At 42.5% G+C, this 22,419-nt stretch overlaps 1 protein-coding gene across 1 annotated transcript in view; it reads right to left on the reverse strand.

Moving 5' to 3' along the window:
* Positions 1–7,932: 7,932 nt before the first annotated feature.
* The window catches only part of TM4SF4 (transmembrane 4 L six family member 4), a 29,013-nt gene continuing 14,526 nt past the window's right edge, over positions 7,933–22,419 (reverse strand). The window contains 2 exon segments of the mRNA XM_017856563.1: positions 7,933–8,149; positions 12,184–12,373. Coding sequence (XP_017712052.1) covers positions 8,132–8,149; positions 12,184–12,373 — 208 coding nt within the window. The 3' untranslated portion in view covers positions 7,933–8,131.

Below are 22,419 nucleotides of genomic sequence, written 5' to 3' on the forward strand. Positions count from 1 at the left end.
AAAAAAAAGAAAGAGAAGGAAGGAAGGAAGGGAGGGAGGGAGGGAGGGAGGGAAAGAAAGCGAGAGAAAGAAAGAGAGAGAAAGAAAAGAGAAAGAAAGAAAAGAAACGAAAAGAAAAGAAGCAATGCTCGGCCCTCAAGCCTACTGAATCATTAACTTTGGGGTGGGAGCTAGCACTCTGTATTTAGCAAGCCCTCCAGGACTCAAGTTTGAGAACACTCCAGAGCAGTTCTCCAACCTGCTTCCTTATTAGAATCACCTGGTGAGTTAAAAATAAAAAGGACTGATGTCTGATGCCTGGCCTCCAAACTCAATTAAGTTAATATACCTGAAAGTGGAGCCTGAACTGGAGACTGGGATTTTTTTAAAGCTCCACAAAGGAGCTAAGCTCTGTAGACCCAAGTTTTACTAATCCAGGCTACTTCTCCTCTTCTTCCTCTTCCTCCTCCTCTTCCTCCTTCTTCTTCTCTCTTCTCTTCTTCTCTTCTCTCTTCTTCTTCTTCTTTTTCTTCTTCTTCTTCGTTCCTCTTCTCTGCCTCTCCTCTTCTCTTCTTTCTTCTTTCTTCCTTCTTCTTTTTTCTTTCTTCTTTCTTCCCTCCTCCGCCGCCTCCTCCTCCTCCTCCTTCCCTTCTTCTTCTTCTTCTTCTTTTTTTCCTTCTTCTTTTACTTCTTTCTGAGACAGGATCTTGTTCCGTTGCTCAGGCTGTACTACAGTGGTGCAGTCATAGCTCACTGCAGCCTCAAACTCCTGAGCTCAAGTGATCCTCCTGTCTTAGCCTCCCAAAGTGCTCGGATTACAGGCATGAGCCACTGCGCCTGGCCCCAGGCTACTTATGACAACTTCAAAACCAAAGCATGATAGACTGCACTAAAGAGGAACTTAGCAACAGCCTGACTCAATTGCTCTTACTTACTGAGAAGGAAACTGAGGCCCAAAGAGATGGGGAGGCTTTCCAAGGCTACACCATTGCTGAGTATCACAGTTAGCACCCAGTTCTCCTTCTCTCCCTGCTCCAGGAAAGGCCACACAGGGAAATATTGAAATCAAAGCGCTACGGAAGAAGCCTGGAAAGTTGAGATAGGCAAGTTTAAAAGTAGCATGGGAGGTTTAGCTGCCGATCATTGACATCAGCCTCCAGGGGATTTTCCCCTTTGGCCCCATCTCATCAGCACTTGCTGCTCCTTTTCATCCAGCTCGGTTCATTGAGCTTCCCCTTGCCTGAGCAGTGGAGTGCAGGAGAGCTGTAGTTCTGTCACTGGACGTCTTTGTGTTGACACTTAGGGAGACAGGCAGGACAGCCAGGTGGTGAGGAGCTTGGGCTTGACGTCCAGGTGTCCTGGGTTTAATGCCTGCTCTGCCACTGACTAGCTCAGTGCAGTTGGCTTGTTGCACAACCTCTTCAAGCCTCAGTTTCCTCAGCTTTCAAATAAGGTGATGATAGCACAGCTATCCCTGAGAGACGTGAAAGGACGGTGTTTGTACCAGAGGGAGAGCTCTGGGAGGGGAGGTAGGCAAAGAAGAAGGGACAGGATCGGCCTGTCACAGAGCAGAGATCGTAGGGAGTTGCCTTTTCTTTTAACTCTGAGGATTATAGAAACCTGCCTCTGTGTTCGGGCCTCTTCCACACAGATGAGGTAAACCACAGAATAGAATGACTTGTGAAATAAAGAGCACAGGAGTGAGCACAGGCTGCTGTGTACAGTTCCCTTCATGAGAGGTATTTCGAGTAATCGCATAAAAATCCTGATATTTATTATATTTCAGTTGATCGTTTTCCCTAATTCAGGTGAAATGAACAGTAAAAATTATGCCAGTAAAAAAAGTAACACTTTGGCCGGGTGCAGTGGCTCACTTCTATAATCCCAACACTTCGGGAGGCCGAAGCGGGAGGATCACTTGAGGCCAGGTGTTAGAGACCAGCCTGGCCAACATGGTGAAAACCTTGTCTCTACTAAAAATACAAAAATTAGCTGGGCGTGGTGGTGGGCACCTGTAATCCCAGTCACTCAGAAGGCCGAGGCAGGACAATCGCGTGAACCCAGGAAGTGGAGGTTGCAGTGAGCTGCACTCCAGCCTGGGCTACAGAACGAGACTCTGTCTCAAAAACAAAAGAGTCAAAACAAAAAAAAACCCAACAAACAACAACAAAAAACACTTTTTATTATTTTCAGTTCTATGTAGGAACCCAAGCATTCCTTCCTAGGTGATTTTAGAATTGGTGAGAAATCTAGCTCAGTGGCTGAGGGAGTGGACTCACCCTCAGATAGTCGGACCATTTATTTGGCTTTGGAGCCTGGATTTCCTATTTGCTGTTTTTGGGGCCCTGGGGGAAGTTATTTATTTTTTCTAAGCCTCACTTTACTCTTATGCAAAATGGGGCTTATCATTGTTTCTATATCATAGGCTTGTGTCAAATAAAAACAAACATGGACTTAGATAAGAAGAAATGCTACTCAAAAGGACTATTGCAATAGGGAAAGCTCTCCAATCTCAGGAATTTGCAAATGTCTCAGAGACAAACAGAAAAAGCTTTTCTTTTATTGGGAGAGGTAGGCAGAGCTTAGCAGAAATGGGAAGTTGGACAAGCAAGGGGGCAGAGACTGACAGGAACAGTTCTCTAGCTAAACTGATAAGGGGGGTTTTCGTGCCAGCTCAGGCTTTGGGGCAAGCAGAGCTGAGGCCTGACTAAAATGTGGTCACGACAAAGCAGAGGGTAAGAAATGGGCAGCTGTGAACACGTGGTCAACCACTTGGTCAATCACATCACTTACCAAGGTCTGAGGTTATTTTTATTATGAATGGCCTGATTCCAAAATGCTTGAGCAGCCCTTTCATTTTCCCTTGAGCAGAATAACTCTGTCACACCATCATAACAATGACAACATCCCACTGAGTGAGCACCTACCATGTGCCAGGCTCAGCGCTTGAAAGAGATGCAAACGCTGATGAGATAGTCTCTGAGTTCTCAGTCCAGGGGGAAGAACGAGTTAGGCGACCTAACGTGACACAGGCACTCAGACATGGACAGCATGTCATGGGAGAATGAGGCAGGTTTTCCATAGTGTAGAGGTTGAGAAACCCTGACCTAGACTAAGAAACCACACACATACACAGACAAGAAAACTAAAAAGTCACTCTCTTCTCTACATTGGGTACAGCCATTTGGTAATGTGCCAGGCTAAACAGAACTACATTTCCCCAAATTCCCTTTCCTGTGTTTCCTGTTAGGGTGCGCCGCAGGAGGGATTCTTGAGAGCTTTGGAGGCAGAAGAGAAGGAGTATCTGCTTTTTAGCGCACAGGCATGGTTGCTATCCGCTGCCTCCCCTCACTAACACAGGACGGCTGGGCCTGCAACCGTTCATCTTCCCCAGGATTCTCCTTCAGTGTCTGGGTCGCCTGGGCCGGGTAGTGTGTCTTTAGCTCCATGACAAAGGGCTCCAGCTTCTGCAGGACACCCATACCGTCAGAAGCAACAAGAATGAACAGGGTTCCAGTCCACCCTCATGGCTGCAGTTCATGCTTGCGGGTTACAGCTTGTTCTTCTCTCTCAGGCTTTACATCCAAGTCTGACTGCCTTGTTGATTGCCTGCTCTGTGGACTTCAAGATCCAGCACCAAACACGAAGACGGCTCTCTTACAGAGACTGTTTAACTAGTTCCAACAATTACGTAAGGTCAAATCCCTGTAGCAAATGTGTGTGTGTGTGTGTGTGTGTGTGTGTGTGTGTGTGTATACATAGACATTGCTCTCTGATTGAACCCTGAGTGATACATTGGGTTAAAGTCAAGGTCACCCTATTAATGTTTCTAACACAGGACAAAGTAATTTTGTAGAAAGGTGGATATAGAAAGAGGGCCTATGTCAGTGGCCCTCCCCCATTAATTGTTCTAAACTCTGGACGCATTCTTTTCTTCTTTTCTTTCTTTTTTTCCCTAAATCATCTTTGGATGCTTAGATTGGGAATAAATTATGGTATGTCCTAGAATTATCTTTCCTGCATTTCAAGAGTTGAGTGCCAAGACAGTTATTACATGTCATGGTGACTAAATTGGAATGCACTGCATGTGTTTTGATTTCTTTTTTATGAGCTCAAACCAGAATCTTCAGCCATATCCTGCTGCCTCCTGGTTCTCTGTAGATGGAAGAATCATGTTTGTTTTGGAACGCTCTATTTGACCCTTTGTTTTTTTACCCCATCTGGAGATCCTCTAGAGCCTCTGTGTCTTCCTTAATCTGCTCAGAGCAGAGCTGTCCTCAGTTCCTGGGCAGACACTACTGGGTTTGAACAGTGAGAGGAGAAGCTGGATGTCACTCACACTAACTTTGTTCAGCACCTTGTTATAATGGCTTTTTGCCGACAACTGTTCATGTGGGTGGTGTGTTTGAGTGTGATCCACAAATTTGTTTCATTCCTTTTTTCCCGTCATCACTAATAGCTCAGGTCCATGAGCATATTATATGTGTGTAGCTGGGTGGTATTTTGAGATAATAATTTAGGTTTTGTCTTGCTAGTATTTCTCTTTTTCCTTTCCTCTATTCAAGTGGATTGTTGGTGCTGTGCTCATCAACCCAGTAGAATGCTAAGGCAGGGTGGAAAATCCCAAGAACGACCCAAGGTAAAGCCTGGTGCAATGACATTCAGAACTAGAAAGCAAATGTGGTCATAGAAAATATAATTTTAATTTTTGTACTCATGGATCTGTGTACCGAGATCACTCCAGCCTCATGTTTAATTTTCACATAGACATCCACTTTCCTACTTGTTTTGTCAATTATTTTTAAAAATTATTGTTATTATTATTTGTTTGAGACGGAGTCTCACTCTGTCACCCAGGCTGGAATGCAGTGGCATGATCTTAGGTCACTGCAACCTCCGCCTTCCAGGTTCAAGTGATTCTCCTGTCTCAGCCTCCCGAGGAGCTGGGATTATAGGCACCCACTGCCACACCTGGCTAATTTTTGCATTTTTAGTAGAGACGGGATTTCACCATGTTGGCCAGGCTGGTGTCGAACTCCTGACCTCAAGTGATCTGCCCACCTCCCAAAATGTTGGGATTACAGGCGTGAGCCACTGTGCCCAGCCTTAAATTATTTTTTATGTTTTTTTTTTTTTAGCTTGTCACTCAGGCTGGAGTGCAGTGGCATGATCATGGCCTCCACCTGCCAGGCTCAATGAATCCTCCTGCCTCAGCCTCCAAGTAGTTGGGACTAGAGTCATGTGTCACCATGCTTGGCTAATTTTTCTATTTTTTGTAAAGACAGGGTCTTACTATGTTGCCTAGGCTAGTCTTGAACTCTGGGCTCAAGTGATCCTCCTGCTTTGGCCTCCCAAAGTGCTGAGATTACAGGTGTGAGCCACTGCACCCGGCCTTGTCTGTTCATTGTTGAAATCTTCAGTTTATTTCAGGGCAAAGGACACCACTTCACTTAGAGTGCAGGAGAAAGAAAACTAAGGGCTCTGGCACCTCCATTCACACAACAAATCTATGAATTGCCGAATATGTGCTCGGTTAGGTACTCCTTAGTACCTACACTTGAATCAGATTCTTTTCTTGGTTCAAGTAACTTGCAGTCCAAAGCATAGAAAAATAAAGAAATGTACTCCATTAAGCAAAATGAAGTTGGCAACTCTCATAACAGAAGTTTCTGGACAGTCTGAAGACCAACCTTGAGGTGTGTGTGTGCATACAGAGGTCTCTAAGGGAGAGGCGCACTCATCTTTACCCTTTGTTTCCTGTCTCTTCCTTTTAAGTCCTCTTATCCATAGTAAGCAATTTCCTCTAATTTTATGGTAACTGGTTTTGAAAAATGGCCTTTTGTGAAAACTCGTCAAAGGTTATTTCAGTTCTTCATCTATAAAATAATGAGAGCAGATTTCATGATGATTATAATAGATTTTTATCTAAAATAATGAATCCTTGCAAACCCCTGGATAAAGAATTGATGCCTCTTAGCCACATTCAAAGTCCCTCATCAAAGAACTCAGGCAAGTGAATCAGTCCTAATAGCCCAACATCTCTGAACTTCAGAACATCATTACCCCGGAACATCATTACCAGGGTCACCGTTTAGTATTTAGCATGTACTACCTTGTATTCATCTGTGATATGTGAGCTCCTGGTAGGCAGTAATGGGGTCTGACTCGGTCTTCATCTTTGTGCCTGCAGGTGGTGTTCTAATGCAATGGTTGCTCAAAGTGGCTGGTTTTCGACATCACTTGGTGAGCTTTAAAAATGAAATGACTGGCAGGGCACGGTGGCTCATGCCTGTAATCCCAGCAGTTTGGGAGCCTGAGGCGGGCGGACCACCTGACGTCCGGAGTTCGAGACCAGTCTGCCCAATGTGGTGAAACCCTGTCTCTACTAAAAATACAAAAACTAGCCAGGCGTGGTGGTGGGTGCCTGTAATCCCAGCTACTCGGGAGGCTGAGGCACGAGAATCGCTTGAGCCTGGGAGGCAGAGGTCTCAGTGAGCTGAGATGGCTGTGCCACTGCACTCCAGCCTGGGTGACAGAGAGTGAGACTCCATCTCAAACAAACAAACAAAAACAAAAAGACTGACAAAAAAAACAGACTTCCACATCTCATGCCCAGATTTGTAGATGCAGTGGGTCTAGACTGCAGCTCAGAAATCTGTAATTTTAGAACATTCCCTAGGTAATTTTGATGATCAGCCATATTTGAAAATAAATGTTCTAAACTGAATCGAAATCCTGTGTGTGTGTGTGTATGTGTGTGTGTGTGTGTGTGTGTGTGTGTGTGTGTGTGTGTAGTTCCTGCAATGAGATCTTCAATGTCTATCTGCCTTTCTTGCTTCTGCCTATTGAGTTTCAGGTGCCTGACACAATCCCTGATCTTACAGAATTCTCATTATAGTGAGGTCAAAACTATTGCATTTAACTCTGCGTTTTCAGTGCCTAGCCCCTCAGGGGCCAGCACACAGTAGGTGACCATTAATTACTTTATCGATGGCTTTGATAAACCCAGTTTTCAGTGTGCCTGACCTACATGGTGCAGCCTATTAGCTTGGCAGGGGCAGGAGGGAGACTTTCTGGCTTGGACTTCCCTGAGGCCCTTCTTATTGCACACAGTCATGCTGGCAGCCCCACAGGCCCTTGCTTCACCCTTGGTGACTTCAAAATTTCCTGTATGATGGATTGTCTTTCAAGTGTCCTTTTACAGACGGGGAAACTGAGACTTTGAAAATAACTCTCCTGGGACCCCTAAGCTGGTTTGTGGTGGAGTTGGGGTTTGAACACAAATCAACAGAATGGATCTGATGCCCTATTAGTCCCTGACTCATAAAACCAGTTAGTCTTAATATGACACATAGAATAATAACACTTATTACCTTAACCCTGGGCAATAGGCTGACAAAATGATTACTCAAATCAATTTTTTAAAACTTGTTTTTGTTTGATCAAAGGAAACATTTGTAGAAAAGATGAGCTATTCATTCACCCTTTTGCCCCTCCCTCCTAAAACACACACAATCTTTGTTACATTACCTCTGAATTCAGGTTTTAATTTAACATACTTAAGAGAACCCTAGCCAAGATGACAGCCTCAAAAGATCAGTCACAAGCAACTCAAGCAAGTCAGCAAAAAAAGACGACAAATAACCAATACTTATGACACATCAATCATTCTTTTTTCCTTATACATCTTAAAATTGGTCTTAGTTTCCCATTTTTTAAATGTGCTTCCTCCTTTATGTAAAACATCCAAAGAATAAATTCATTTTTTTTTTTTTTTTTTTTTTTTTTTTTTTTTTTTTTTTTTTTATATACAAATAAGTAGCATGGCAGTACATGTGACTTTATACCATTTTACATTTGTAATAAAAAGAAATCATGAAAGTTTGCTTTGAAGCCCTGTTGGCAAATTCTAAAAAGAAACTAATTTGACAAGATTTATGAAATCACAATTTGTTAAGTGGTCAAACTAATTTATTTGAAAATAACAAAAATTCTAACTCGAGCAAAGCTGGTTGGAAAGAAGGAATAACTGCCTTCTCTAAGCTTTCTCAACTAGGAAGCAGATGGGAATTAACAATCCCAAGAAGAGAAGTTTTATGAAAAGAAATTGTAGTCATCATGCTGTAGAGTTTGAGCAGCTTATCTCAGAGGTTTAAACAGGTCCATCTCCCTAGAAGGTAGAAAAGGTGAATTAGCTACGATGTCATGATTTAGGTAAATTATAGCTTTCCCCCCCCCCTTCCCATCCCCATCACCTGCCTTCCTCCTGGCTCCTATTGGTTGCCTATTGAATTCCTACACTTTTTTATCTTTGTTTCAGAGCTTTAATCTGTCACCCACCTGTGTTGAGGTTATAGGAATGGAAGCTTCATTTTGTTTTGCATCACGTATTTATTTATTTAGTCCTCAAGGAAGTTACATTTTATTTATTTATTTATTTATGTCTTATTTTGTTTTTAATTTTTAAAAATTTCAATAGCTTTTGGGGTACAAGTGGTTGTTGGTTCTGTGGATGATGAATTAGGTACTGATGAATTCTGAAACTGCAGTGCACCCATCACGTGAGGAGAATACATTGTATACAATATGCATCATTTATTTTAAAAAATAATTTGGTAAGAGGTGCTGAGAGACTAAGTGCTACATGGAAAGCCACCACTAACAAGTAGGAGAGCTGAGATTTGAACCAGGGAGGCAGAACCCAGAGACTGTGTTAAAGGAAATTAGAAGCTATGCTACCTCACTGACTTTCAAAAGGTTAGTAAATAACATTCAGTGCCATTTACTGAGCCTTCTAAGGATTCAAATGAATTCATGCTTGTCACCCTGTACTAGGCACTCCATTGACAACTGTAGGAGTAGGTATTAATAGCCACGTTTTACAGACAAGGAGCGGTTGAGGGCTACTGACTGCACCAAGACCACACAGCTGACATTCAAACCAGGCCTCCTAGCATGTATTTTAAGGCACATTCACAACTACCACTTCATTTAAGGACTGTGCCAGTCTCAGGAAGCTCTCAGTAAATACTTTCTGCCTGAATGGATAGATGTTGATCTCATACTCTTTCCATAAATTAGGCAAGAGGCAGTTGGAATAACCGAGACTATGAGAAGTTAGTGAGCTTGCTGGAGTCGCTCAGCTAGTAAGCTGTGGAACTAGGCTGAGAGCCCAAGTCTTTCCGCAGTGTCCTACTGGGGCAGGAATGCTGACCAGTCCCATGAGAGGCCAGCTGCCCACAAGAAAGGAATCTTCAGCAGACTGACTTTAAAACTGCAGCTCTTGTGCACTGAAATATTTAGTAGTGAAATTTTGTGATGTCCAAAAATTACTTTCCAAGATTCCAGAAAGAGAGAGGGTGAGGAAATATTAACAATTTTGTGAGCATGGGTGACAGTATATATGTGTTCATTGCACCATTCCTTTAACTTTATGTAGATTTGAAGTTTTCAAAATAAAAAGTTGGAGGAGGAAGGGGGAGAGAGACAGAGAGGAGAGATGAAGGGAGGGAGGAAGAAAGGAAGGAAAAAAAATAGACAATTCTGGTGGTGTACATTCACTTTCTGTGTCTCTGGTGCCCATGCACTGACAACCATGGAGTCCATCTACTGTCTTTCAACTATTGAGTGACTCAGCCATTAAGATCTCTAAAATATGGTGTCCAGATAAATGAAACTCACTGAAAGGAACCAACGTACTGACACCTATGAATGTGTTTTTAAATTGAGAGATAATTCTCAGGTTTAGTAAAGTATTATCAACAGTTTAAAGAATAATCATATTTTCTTTCTTTCTTTTCTTTTTTTTTTCCAAAAAAGGTCTTGTTCTGTTATCCAGGGTGTAGGCAATGGCAAGATTTCAGCTCATTCAGCCTCAGCATTGTGGGCTCAGCTGATGCTCCCAGCTCAGCCTCCTGAGTAGCTGGGACTATGGGTGCAAACCACCACATCTGGTTAATTTTTTGTATTTTTAGTAGAGATGAGGTTTCGCCATGTTGCTGTGGTCAAGACCAGTTCAAGGCTGGTCTTGAACTCCTGGGCTCAAGTGATCCTCTTGCCTTGGCCTCCCAAAGTCCTGGGATTACAGGGATGAGCCACTGTGTCCAGCCAAAGTAATCATATCTTCTTTTTTTTTTTTTTTTTTGAGACGGAGTCTCGCTCTGTCACCCAGGCTGGAGTGCTGTGGCCGGATCTCAGCTCACTGCAAGCTCCACCTCCTGGGTTCACGCCATTCTCCTGCCTCAGCCGCCCGGGTACCTGGGACTACAGGCGCCGCCACCTCGCCCGGCTAGTTTTTTGTAGTTTTAGTAGAGACGGGGTTTCACCATGTTAGCCAGGATGGTTTCGATCTCCTGACCTCGTGATCCGCCCGTCTCGGCCTCCCAAAGTGCTGGGATTACAGGCTTGAGCCACCGCGCCCGGCAGTAATCATATTTTCAATAAATCTTGCAAAGAAAATTTACCACCCAGCTAAAATATGTAGAAACTGAAACTTCAGTATATAATTTAGCAAACATTTATTCACTTTGGATGAATTGCAAGATTTAAATGCTCAATATTCTCAGTCGCTATCATAAAAATAATTGTGGTGGATTGCTAGTTGGTAGTTTCTTTTCCTCTCTAGTATGTTTAAAGACCCAAACATTTAAATACAAGACAATAGAACTGAACATTTGTAGAATGAAAATGAAATGCACAGTGAAATTTACGTGGAATGCATGCATTGTACTGCGGATTTGGGAGACTTATTTATATTTTCATTTTGAAAAGTAATATATAACTATTAAAAATTTTTAATACTGTACACTAAAGGAAAAAAGTTAGTCTTCTTACCTAGAAATAACAATTATTTAACTTTTGGTTGGATTTCCTTTCATTTTTTTTTTTCTATTCACAGAATTTTGTTTTCTCCTACTTATATAATTGTATATTATGTACAATTTTTGTATCCTGCTAATAACAGTATCTCATAAGGATTTTCAATATTACTGCAGTTTTGGGGGAAACATTCTTTTAAGATAGGGAGAATAAAATAATAAAAAGAGATACTGTGACAGGATATATAAGAAATTAGGTAACCTTACCTAGGCGAGGAGACTGGAGGAAACTGGGTGGATAGAAGACAAAGGCCGGAGGGAGACTTTCCAACTGAATAGCTTTATATATTTCTCCGTGTGTGTATACATGCACATATTTAGTTTTTGAGTTATATACATGTAATGCTTATTTAAAATAAATTTATTTATTCATTTATTTATTGAGACAGGGTCTCACTCTGTCGCACAGACTGGAGTGCAGTGCTGCGATCTCGGCTCACTGTAACCTCTGCCTCCCAGGTTCAAGTGATTCTCGTGCCTCAGCCTCCTGAGTAGCTGGGGCTACAGGCATGTGCTACTATGCCTGGCTTTCTTATTTAAATTTTAAATAAAATAATTTGAGTCATTTAAAGTTTTACCATAACATTACCTTACGTGAATAGACCTTTATTTACATATATTTGCATAATCCCCCAATTAGGGAACTCTCAAGTTTTATTTTATTTTTTTCTTCATACATCAATCCGTGCTTTTAATAACTTTATGTAAGTGTGTGAATAATTGCCTAATTTGATTTGGGTATTAGTTGAAATAATCAGACTGTGTTACTGTCTGCAAGTCTGTTCTTATTTTTAGTATTTTGTTGTTGGCATTTTACAATGTTATTTAGAGACTAAAGCCTGAGTGATTTCCTTTTTTTCTTCCCATATAAGAACCACCTCTTTTTCTGTATCAGAAATCATATCAAGTCTAGGTTTTGCACTGGTATGTTCTGTTCATCTGAGGAAGTGAGAACATGCCAGCCCAGACCATGATGTACTATTGCTGACATTGTACCCATATGACAAATGCTCACTTCAGGTGGATCTTCATATAAACATCATTGTAAATGTTTATATATAGACAGAGTCCTTTGTCTCCAGAACTATGGTCAACTGGATGTGAGGCTGAAAATTATGGCCAACTTCAGTCTGGGTGTCTTAATGTGCTCTGGGTTCCAGTAATGCAATGTGTCTGTCTCCATGAGCTGACAGACTGGGCTGACTGGACTTCCCAACCTGGGCTGGTTTTCTGCAGGTGGCCACACTTACCCCCTCATTCCCTCAGTGCTGGTGGCCTGACCTGGCCTCCCTCATGCTGAGAAGAAACAGCAAAAGCCTTAACTTACCCCACAGCAGCCACAACACTGGCAGTCGCCACAGAGGGTCCCCAGGAGGCCATTGACCACCTGGATGGCGCAGAGAACCATCTGGATTCCTCCTACGACCAGCAAGATGGAGAAGAGGGTCAGATTCCAGGGAACCACCTTGAGAGGCTCTTGGCACTTACTCCACAAGGCTTCATCATTGAGATAATCCCTGTTGGTGATATGGGGGACAAAGGAAACATTTGTAAAAAGTGTGCAATTGCCTCGACTAGAAAGTTACCATAATGATGTTTCTTATGTGCTACTTTCCATCCAAAACTAGCTTCAGGAGAAAATACTCTGTACTAACAATTTAAATACCACAAAACTTACAGTTTTTATTGAGTACGCCCTGTGTGTCAGATTCTGTTCTAATCACTTCACACATATTCACTCATTTATTCCCCATAGAAACCTCTGGTTCTCTTTTTTGGTTTCACAAATAAGGAGGCAGAGGCACAGACAGGCTAAGTTACTTTCTCCCAGGTCACACAACTGGCAGAAAAATTTTTGTTAGCTGTCCAAAAAGATGGGCAAATTCACCATCTATGATGGGAACAGGAAAATGAAGACATTCCAGTGGTAGAATTTCACAAATGTTCACAGCTTTATCCTAGCTATCGTTGTTAGAGAGACCGTTTTGACTTTTGACAGATGACTTGTCAAGTGTAGTGGCCATCTGAGGTCATGTAAAGTACAAATGTGTCATATAGCTAAAGGGAAGAGCCTGATTTCAAGTACTAATTTTAACTAAATTGTGAATTTGACTCACTATATTTTTGTTAACATGTAGGAATCTCTCATACACAAAGATGTAATTAGTTTTCTTCAAAAGGAACAAATATCTCTTGCCTTAATACATATTTTACATAAAATGTGAATTAGGAGAAACTGTAATATATTTATATTTTATTATATAGAGAAAGAGTTTATTGCAATATAAAGGGCATTGTGGCCAGGTGCAGTGACTCACACCTGTAATCCCAGCACTTTGGGAGGCCAAGGTGGGCAGATCATCTGAAGTCAGGAGTTCGAGACCAGCCTGGCCAATATGGCAAAGCCCTGTCTCTACTAAAAATACAAAAAATAGCTGGGCGTTGTGGTGGGCACCTGTAATCCCAGCTACTTAGGAGACTGAGGCTGGAGAATTGTTTTAACCCGGGAGGTGGAGGTTGCAGTGAGCCGAGATCATGCCATTGCACTCCAGCCTGGGCAACAAGAACAAAACTCCATCTCAAAAAATAAAAGTAAAGGGCATTGTGCCTTGAAGGATAAATGTGAAGTATACTATTTTGAGGCAAAAATGAGTAAAGTTGGTAAAATGTTGTGGATTATTATGATTCTTCACATTCTTAGAGGTTCAAATTGGTCTCTTTTTTTTCCTCCATCCTTTCAGAGCCTTAATGAAAAACTCTTTATCTATCTACTGAATTTGTGTTGATGTTATTGTCTTTAGATCTTTATAACATTCATGGAAAAGCAAGGAATGAACACTTTGCTCTTGATTTCAAAATAAAACATTGTTTATAGCATTGATTCATCTTTCCATAAGAGTACAGGTACTAGTAGCTTGCTAGCTATGTGCCTTGTGTACTTACCTGTAAAATGGGAGTTACATTATCATATCATAGGGTTATTGTTAGGACTACGTGAGTTAGTATGAGTAAAGTGCTTGGATCAGTGCTTAGCATATAGTAAGTGCTCAGTAAATGCTAGTATTGTCATTATTTTACTTAATCTAAGCAGTCTAGTCTACTGGAAAGAGCTGGTATTTTGGATTCAGATGAACCGGGTTTGAACCCAAGCATTCCCGTTAATAGCTATGTATTCCTCATGCAAGTTACTCACCTCCTTTAGCATCAGTTTCTTTCTTTTTCTCTTTAAAAAAAAAAAAAAATAGACGTGGAGGTTTCACTATACTGCCCAGGCTGGTCTCAAACTCCTGAGGTCAGTCCTTCCACCTTGGTCTCCCAAAGTGTGGTGATTACAGGTGTGAGTCACCATGCCCAGCCAGTGTCAGTTTTTGTGTGTGTGTGTGTGTGTTTTAAATCTATATAATGGACTAAGAACCATATCACAATTGTGAGAATTCACTGAGATGATACACCTTCTGCATAGTTGTGTGAGATTGTCCTTTTTTTTTTATTTTTTATTTTTTGAGACTGAGTTTCATTCTTGTTGCCCAGGCTGGAGTGCAATGGCATGATCTCGGCTCACTGCAACCTCTGCCACCCGGGTTCAAGCGGTTCTCCTGCTTCAGTTTCCTGAGTAACTGGGATCACAAGCACACACCACCATGCCCGGATAATTTTGTATTTTTGGTAGAGGTGGGGTTTCTCCATGTTGATGAGGCTGGTCTTGAACTCCCGACCTCAGGTGATCCTCCCAAAGTGTTGGGATTACAGGCGTGAGCCACAGCACCTGGCCAAGACTGCTCTTTTCTGTACTTTTTTGACTGCTCTTTTCTGTACTTTTTTTTTTGAGTCTCTATCGAATGCATTCTAGAACATTTGCTTAAAGGCGTCTCATGGCCGGGGCGGTGGGCCCTCAGCCTGTAATCCCAGCACTTTGATGAAGCCTGGGAACGTGGAGAAACCTCAAGCACCGACGCGAAGATATCACGAAGGTCACGAAGATCGAGACAAAATCACTGTGCTTAAACCAACACGGTGAAGAGCGCTCGTCTTACTACAAAGAAGATACGACAGAATAACACAATAAAAAACAAGAGATAATAAAAAAAAAAAACAAAAACTAGCCGGGCGACGGTAGCTGGGCGCCTGCTACGTTCCCAGCTACTCGGGAGGCTGAGGCAGGAGAATGGCGTAAACCTGGGAGGCGGAGGCTTGCAGTCAGCTGAGATCCGGTCCACTGCTATTATCCAGTCCGCAGCGACAGAGTGAGACTCTATCGTCCAAAAAACCAAAAAGAAGAGAAAGGGGCTCGCTCGTGGCAGATTTTGGTCAAGTTGTTTCCATTAAAAAGTACTGGTTTTAGAAACTAATAACTTAGCCAGGCATGGGGGCACACACCTCTAATCCCACCTACTTGGGAGGCTGAGGTGGGAGAATCGCTTGAACCCAAGAGGCAAAGGGTGCAGTGAGCTGAGATTGCGCCACTGCACTCCAGCCTGGGTGACAGAGTGAGACCCCATCTCAAAAACAAACAAACAACCTAGTAAACTTAAAACTGCTTCATGAAAAAAAAAAATCCCAAATGGTTCATAAAACATTCTCCTTTCCTTCTGAAGGTTTCAGGATGCATTGTTAACATTAACCAGCCTTTTACTATTAAACTTAAATGGCCAAATGAGACAGACGGTTCTGAGGTCATTCTTCTACCACTGATTAAGACTGTGGTGGCAGGTATTAGGGATAATATTCACTTAGCCTTTTGAGCTTTCTGGGCAGACCTGGTGATCTTGCCAAGCCTTCTGGTCAGCAACCTTCTTGTTCACTGTTTTGATGACACCCACAGCGATTGTCTGTCTCATATCAAAAACAGCAACATGACCCAGAGGAGGATAGTCAGAGGAGCGCTCAACACAAATGGGCTTCCCAGGAACCACATTAATGATGGCAGCATCACCAGATTTCAAGAATTTAGGGCCTGCTTCTTACCGGAATGGTGATCAATCTTTTCCTTCAGCTCAGCAAACTTGGAAGCAATGTGACCTGTGTGACAAGCAGCAGAAGGGCGTAGCTAGCACTGATTTGGCCTGGGTGGTGCTTCATTTAGCAGTGAAGCCAGCTGCTCCCATTGATGGGTCATTTTTCTGTTACCAGCAATGTTGCCACTACAAAAATCTTTGACAGATGCGTTCTTAACACTGAAACCCCCATTTTCCCCAGGAAGAGCTTGCAACATGGTGCATTTTAACAGACCTTAGTTGTAACATTGACTGGAGCAAAGGTGACCACCATGCTGGGTTTGAGAACACCAGTTTCCACTTAGCACATAGGTACCAATATCACCAACTTTGTAGACATATGGAGGGGCAAGATGCAAGGGCTTGTCAGTTGGATGAGTTGGTGGTAGGACACAGTCCAGACCTTCAAGCAGCATGGTTCCACTGGCATTGCCATCTTCATGGGTGACTTTACATCCCTTGAACCAAGGCATGTTACTACTTGGCTCTAGCATATTATCACCATTCCAACTGGAAATTGATAAAGATGCTGCTGTGCTGGGGTTGTAGCCAATTTTCTTAATGAAAGAGCTAACTTTCTTAATGATTTTCTCGTGTCTCTTCTGACTGTAGAGTGGCTCGGCGGAATCCATTTTGTTAACATCAACAATTGGTTGTTTCATCCCCAGCGTGTAAGCAAGAAGGGCATGTTCATGGGTCTGCCCATAGAGATATCACCTTCAGATTCACCAACACCAGCAGCAACAATCAGGATAGCACAGTCAGCCTGAGATGTGCCTATAATCATGTTTCTGATAAAGTCTCTGTCCTGAGCATCAATGATTCATGCAGTATTTGCTGGTCTCAAACTTTCACAGGGTGACGTGTCACACTCACACTCTTCTTACCATTTATTCAAGACCCAAGCATACCTGAAGGAGCTCTTTCCCTTCTTAGCATCAAATTCATCGATGGTTCTTTGGTAGATTATACCACATTTGTCGATCAGTTGGCAAGTAGCAGTGGACTTACCTGAATCTACGTGTCCAATAGCGACAATATTGATATGAGTCTTTTTCTTTCCCATTTTGGCTTTGATTTAGGGGTGGTTTTCATGACACCTGTGTTCTGGTGGCAAACCCATTGTGAAAATGCCTTTTTTTTTTCAACATGAAACACCCGTCTTTCTGTTCTGCATTTTTCCATTTAGTCCTTTCTATCTTTACAATTTTAAAACTTGGCAATTATAAAAGGTTATAAAGATACAATATTTTCCAGGCACACTTTATGAAGAAAAGATCCTGAGGTGAAAGAACTGGCAATCCTGAGTCCCGGGCCTCTTTGGAGAGCCTGGACAGCAGTGGGATGACAGCACCTCCTGGTGGTGGGATTTGTGAAACGTTTATGGGGGAAAGTAGAAGCAAGGATTGAATTTGGGTGGCTGGAGAAATCATGAGTCCCTCTCCTGCTGCAGCCTCACCCCTCACAAAACACCACATAGCCACACTCAGGCCCTTCTTCTCTCCCCTCAAACTCTCCGGTTCTGGCGGTCTTTGAGACTCTGGCAAAAAAGGCTGTGTTCACGTTCAGTTTGATCATTGTGTCCAACTCCCCAAACCCAGGGAGAGAGGGGTCCTGAGTTTTTCATGGACCTGGCAGTGAAGCAAGGAGAGCAGAAGCAGTTTAGATGCACTTAACTGATGTTTTAAAGCATCCAATTATTATGCAGGTGTTTCCACCGGAGCTGTAGTAATACCATCAACATGGGAGCAAAAAGCCACAAATTTCACAGAACTCTCTTCTCAGCTGAGGACAGGAACCAGGGGGCCCGAATATGAATGCTTTGCTGGCCTGCTCTGTCTGATGAATTCAGATGCCACCTCCTCTGCAAGAAGCTCCACGATGCTTCTGCCCTCAGCCTGGGTTTGGTTTCCTTCTGTGCTCCCCAGCGCTCTGTGTTTCGTCCCTATTGTACAGAGCCCCTGGACCCCGCGCTGCCACCAACTGTCCATTTGTTTGTCTTCTCTTCAGGACTATAAGCTCCCAAGGGCAAAGACCATGTGCCACTGTCTCTGTCCCGAGTTCCAGCACAGGGAGTGCTTCATAGATAGCAGCAGGTCTCATTTCCTGGGTCCTCTGTGCCAGGCTCTGGGCTAGCTGCTTTCCATCATCTTTCCTAATGCTCCAAGGAGATGCTACTTTACTTGAACAGTACTTGGCATAGAGTAACCTTCAGTAAACAATCACTGAATGAATGAACATATACCCATTTTACAGATTAAGAAGGTGAGGCTAATAAATGGAAGTGCCTGGGTTTGATCTTAGGTCTGTCTGACTCCAAAGCCATTGCTCTTACCCATTACACAAATGCCCTTTGTTGGAGCAGTTATGTCCTTAGCATATTTGAAATGATTTATTTATGACATTTGATTTATACATCTATAATAGTATGTGAATCAAGGGTTACTTATATCACAATAAAGAGTTTTTTTGAGCCTTATCTATGTCTGGTTGAAAGGATTGAAATTAAGTGAAAGAATCATTATAAAAGCATAACAATTTTAAAGTTTTAATGCATGAAAATAAATTCCACTTACAATAATACTTTATATTCATAAAAATGAATAATAAGGCTGAATCAAGGAAGTATGTGGTAGGAACTGTGCTGAGTGCTTTATGTACCTCGTGTTATTTACTCTCATCTGAACCTGTGAAGTGCATGTTGCTGTTACTCACATTCATTTCACAGATGAAGCCTGAGAGATAAATGGTATACGGCAGAGGTGTGGCTAGACCCTAAGTCAGCCAAGGGCAAAACTGGCTCCTAACATTTGTGAACTGTTTCTGGTTCATGAAAGCTAAGATTAAATGGTGCAAATCCAATATCATCCTATTAAGGTGGCTTTCAGCTCTTGGGAATATGTTCAAAAGCAGCTTGTGATATTCTTTGCTAATAAGTAATTTCTGAAGTGCAAATGCAGATGGTCTTAGCTGAACGTCAAGGCAGAACATTTAACTGTGTTCAGTTCAGTGTCTTGGTGTCTGAACCACAGATGTGAGGGTGCTCTCCTTGCCCTTGACTCTTTCTAAGGAGGTGGAGAGTTGCAGCCTGGCCCAGTAGTGCCATGCGTGGACCCATCCCTCCCTGACTACTGACCACTCCTGGCTCTTCCTCTATTTCCCCTCCTATGGCTGTCCCCACACCCTGTGCAGGCTGCTTTCATTTCAGCAGCTCAGGGTCAAGGGAGGGATGGCCAATTGTCTCAGGGAGGAAGACCTTGGATGGGAGGAGGTTCTACCTCAAAGGAAGCCAAGAGGGTGTATTTCAAAATGCCCAGGTTTCTTTTTCCTTCTAGGGTGTTTCTTTAATATGGTTCTCAGGACAGAACAAGTTAACTACCTTTGCTCCCTCCCTTAATATTATAATCAACAAACATTTCTGAGGAAAACAGTGCTAAATGTTACGACATTGCAGAGCCCTGGATTTTGTGCACTAAATTTGAAATCTCAGAGTCCACCTTGATTAGCTTCCCCTTTTCTCTTCACACCTAAACCTGATGACTCCATTTCAAACACTCTCTGAAATTTGTCTTTTTTAAGCCCCAATTCTGCTGCCTGGGTGATGTTCACCATCTTCTCTGGATTATGATGCCAGCTTTTATCTCTCTTTAGTTCCTGAACCCTCCTATATACTTTCCACATCACTAGCACCATCATGCCTCTAAAAGTCCAAAGTAGCCATGCCATGTCTTGCTTGAAGTCCTCTGCTGTGCCCTGATGTCCTGAAGGTCTGGCTGCCTCTCAGTCTCACCACATCGTGTGGCGGTCCCTTCTGCAAATCTCTCCTCATTCACACTGAGCTTCTGCCACGCAGTGCTCTGATGTTCCCTAAGCATGTCAGCCTTTTCATGCCTGAAATGTGTTTCTCCTCCCTCACTGGAAGGCAAACTTCTGCTCATCTTCCAAAATCAGCCCATGTCACCTTCTGGAAGAAAGTTCCCCCACACTCCTCCATCTCACACTTTCTGCATTATGAGGATCTGTTCCATGTGTTCACCCTAACCCACATGCTGAGAGGGCAGGAACCATGTCTATTCATTTTTTGTTCCATGTTTTGGATAGGCTTCAGCACAAAATAAGATACTACACACACACACACACACACACACACACACACAGGTGTATATATACACCTATATATAAAAGTAGATATGTGTATATGTAGATATATAAATCGTGTGTGTGTGTGTGTATATATATATATATATATATATATCTATATATATTTTTTTTTTTTTTTTTTTTTTGAAGACCAGGGTCTGGCTCTGTTGCCCAGGCTAGAATGCAGAGGCATGATTATGGCTCACTGCAGCCTCAACCTCCTGGGCTCAAAAGATCCTCCCACATCAGGCACCTGGAGTAGCTGGGACTACAGGCATGCACAACCATGCCAAGCTAATTTTTTAATTCAAAAAAAATTTTTTTCTTTTTTTGTAGAGGGGCGGTGGGGTGGGGAGTTCTCCCTATGTTGCCCAAGCTCGTCTTGAACTCCTGGGCTCAAGCAATCCTTCCACCTCAGCATCCCAAAGTGCTGAGATTACAGGCATGAGCCACCACTCCTAGCCAATTAAAAAAAGAATCCTGCTACTAATTACTAGCCATGGAGCCCTGGGAAAGTTAACTTTTTCAGCTTCATTTTTCTCTTTCAGGGATAAATTTCTTCTCAGATTTATGAGGAAGATTAGGTGAGATAATGCACATAAAAACACTTAGCACTTAATCATTGGGAAGAAAAAGAAGAAGGAAAAGGAAGAAGAGGAGAGAAAGAAAAAAGAGAAGGACAAGAAGAAAAGGAAGGGAGGGAAGAGGAAGAAGAACAAGAACACGAAGAAGAAGCAGTTGCCACCATGGCTGCCCTTTGGTAATAAGGGACAAATGACAACTATCTCGAGTTTTCTTGTTTTGGCTCATACAAGTGACTGATCCTTTCTAGTCTCTGAGCAGCTGTGTATGAGTGTTAGGTTTCCAGCTATAACAACAGTTACTATATGCTGATTGGATAAGAAGATTCCACAGACCCTTTTAAACGATCAGATACCAGTATAGTACAGTATAGTAAAAGCAGTAGGAGGTAGAATCCCATGAGTTTTGCCAACAGGGAATCTAGGCAAAAAGCAGACAGTATGAGTCAATATAAATTGTGTTCTAGAAAAAACACTGTGACTTGGAGTGAGAAAACTTGGATTTGAGCTTCTGCCATTAAGAAACTGTATTCCTCTTGTCAAGTCACTTGTCCTCTCTGGGCCTCAGCTATCCTGCCTCTGAAGGAGAGTTAAATAATCTCATGAACTTTTTGTGAGGATCAAATGAAACAATGTAGGTAACAGCACTTTGTTAACTGAAAACACCAAGCAATAGAAAGTTCAATTACTGCCGTAAGAAATTCAAGGTGAACTTCTGTGGTCAGAGGGAAGATTTGGAGCTGGCAGTGGTAGATAATATCAAAAAGGAATGTGAGTTCTTGTCTCAGAAGGGAGGAAACAGGATTTGAGGAGACAACAAATGCTGCTGAAGGTTTGCCAGATGGCAAAGAGGGTACAGTGAGACCTGGGCCCATCCCCTGAATGCTCTTCCTGTAGCCATCATGGCATATTTTGTACCTTGCGCAAAGAGCAGCCTTACATCTTACATGGGATTAAATTAAAACATAAGTAGTCAAAATCATTCTTAAATAGCCCATAAATCATCTGGAAACTGTGATATATATGGTTTTGTAATACATCCCTGTACAGTAATTTTTGATCACATTATAGTTTGAAGCAGCTGTACAGATGTCTCGGTGTTCAAATCATTCTCCCTTCAGGTAATTATCAAAGCTGTGCAGTGAACAGAAGATAAATAGGGAATTCTGAAATGTTCCCGCTTGCCTGCAAGGTTTACCCTATTCTGTTTTTATTATTAAATATTTATAATCTGGTACCTGTTCTTGATACTAGTTAGTTGCTTTTGTGAGGGGTAGATAAAATAACATAGTTGAAAGTATCTATTACAGAGCAATGCACAATAAATGGCTGCAATGAGAATGAAAACTTGCTTCCCCAGAAGTACTAATATGGGGAACTTCAAAAAGTGGTTTCCTGTCCTTCCCTCAGTTTGGCATTTCGTGGGGTGGCCCACAGGCCAGCTGTCACTCCTGACCTTGGGCATTGATCCCATCCCATCCCAAGCAGGGCGTGCGTGTGTGAGGGGAGGGTGTTAAGTTCTGCAGTCAGAACACATGAGGCCGTTGTATGGCTTTGGAGTGTTGTTTGGCATCTGTTGTGTTTTCTTTCTCCCTCCTCCGTTTTGGACATAGATTTATTTCAACCGACTTTGATTTTCTAGGGTAATATTATTCACATAACAGAAAAAATAGAAAAACATGTTTACTGCGGCACTGATGTTGTTGCTGGAGTTAATAGAGGGCTCCTTGAAGCAAGACATAATCTGTAGCTTTACACGCACACCCCTAGGTGGAGAGAGTGAGCTGTCAGGGGAAGAGCCTCAATGGGGGCGGCTTGGGGGGCTCAGCCTGCTGGGATCTGAGTTCG

The sequence above is a fragment of the Rhinopithecus bieti genome, unplaced genomic scaffold, assembly GCF_001698545.2.
Source record: "Rhinopithecus bieti isolate Rb0 unplaced genomic scaffold, ASM169854v2 scaffold_42565, whole genome shotgun sequence".
Classification (NCBI taxonomy): domain Eukaryota; kingdom Metazoa; phylum Chordata; class Mammalia; order Primates; family Cercopithecidae; genus Rhinopithecus; species Rhinopithecus bieti.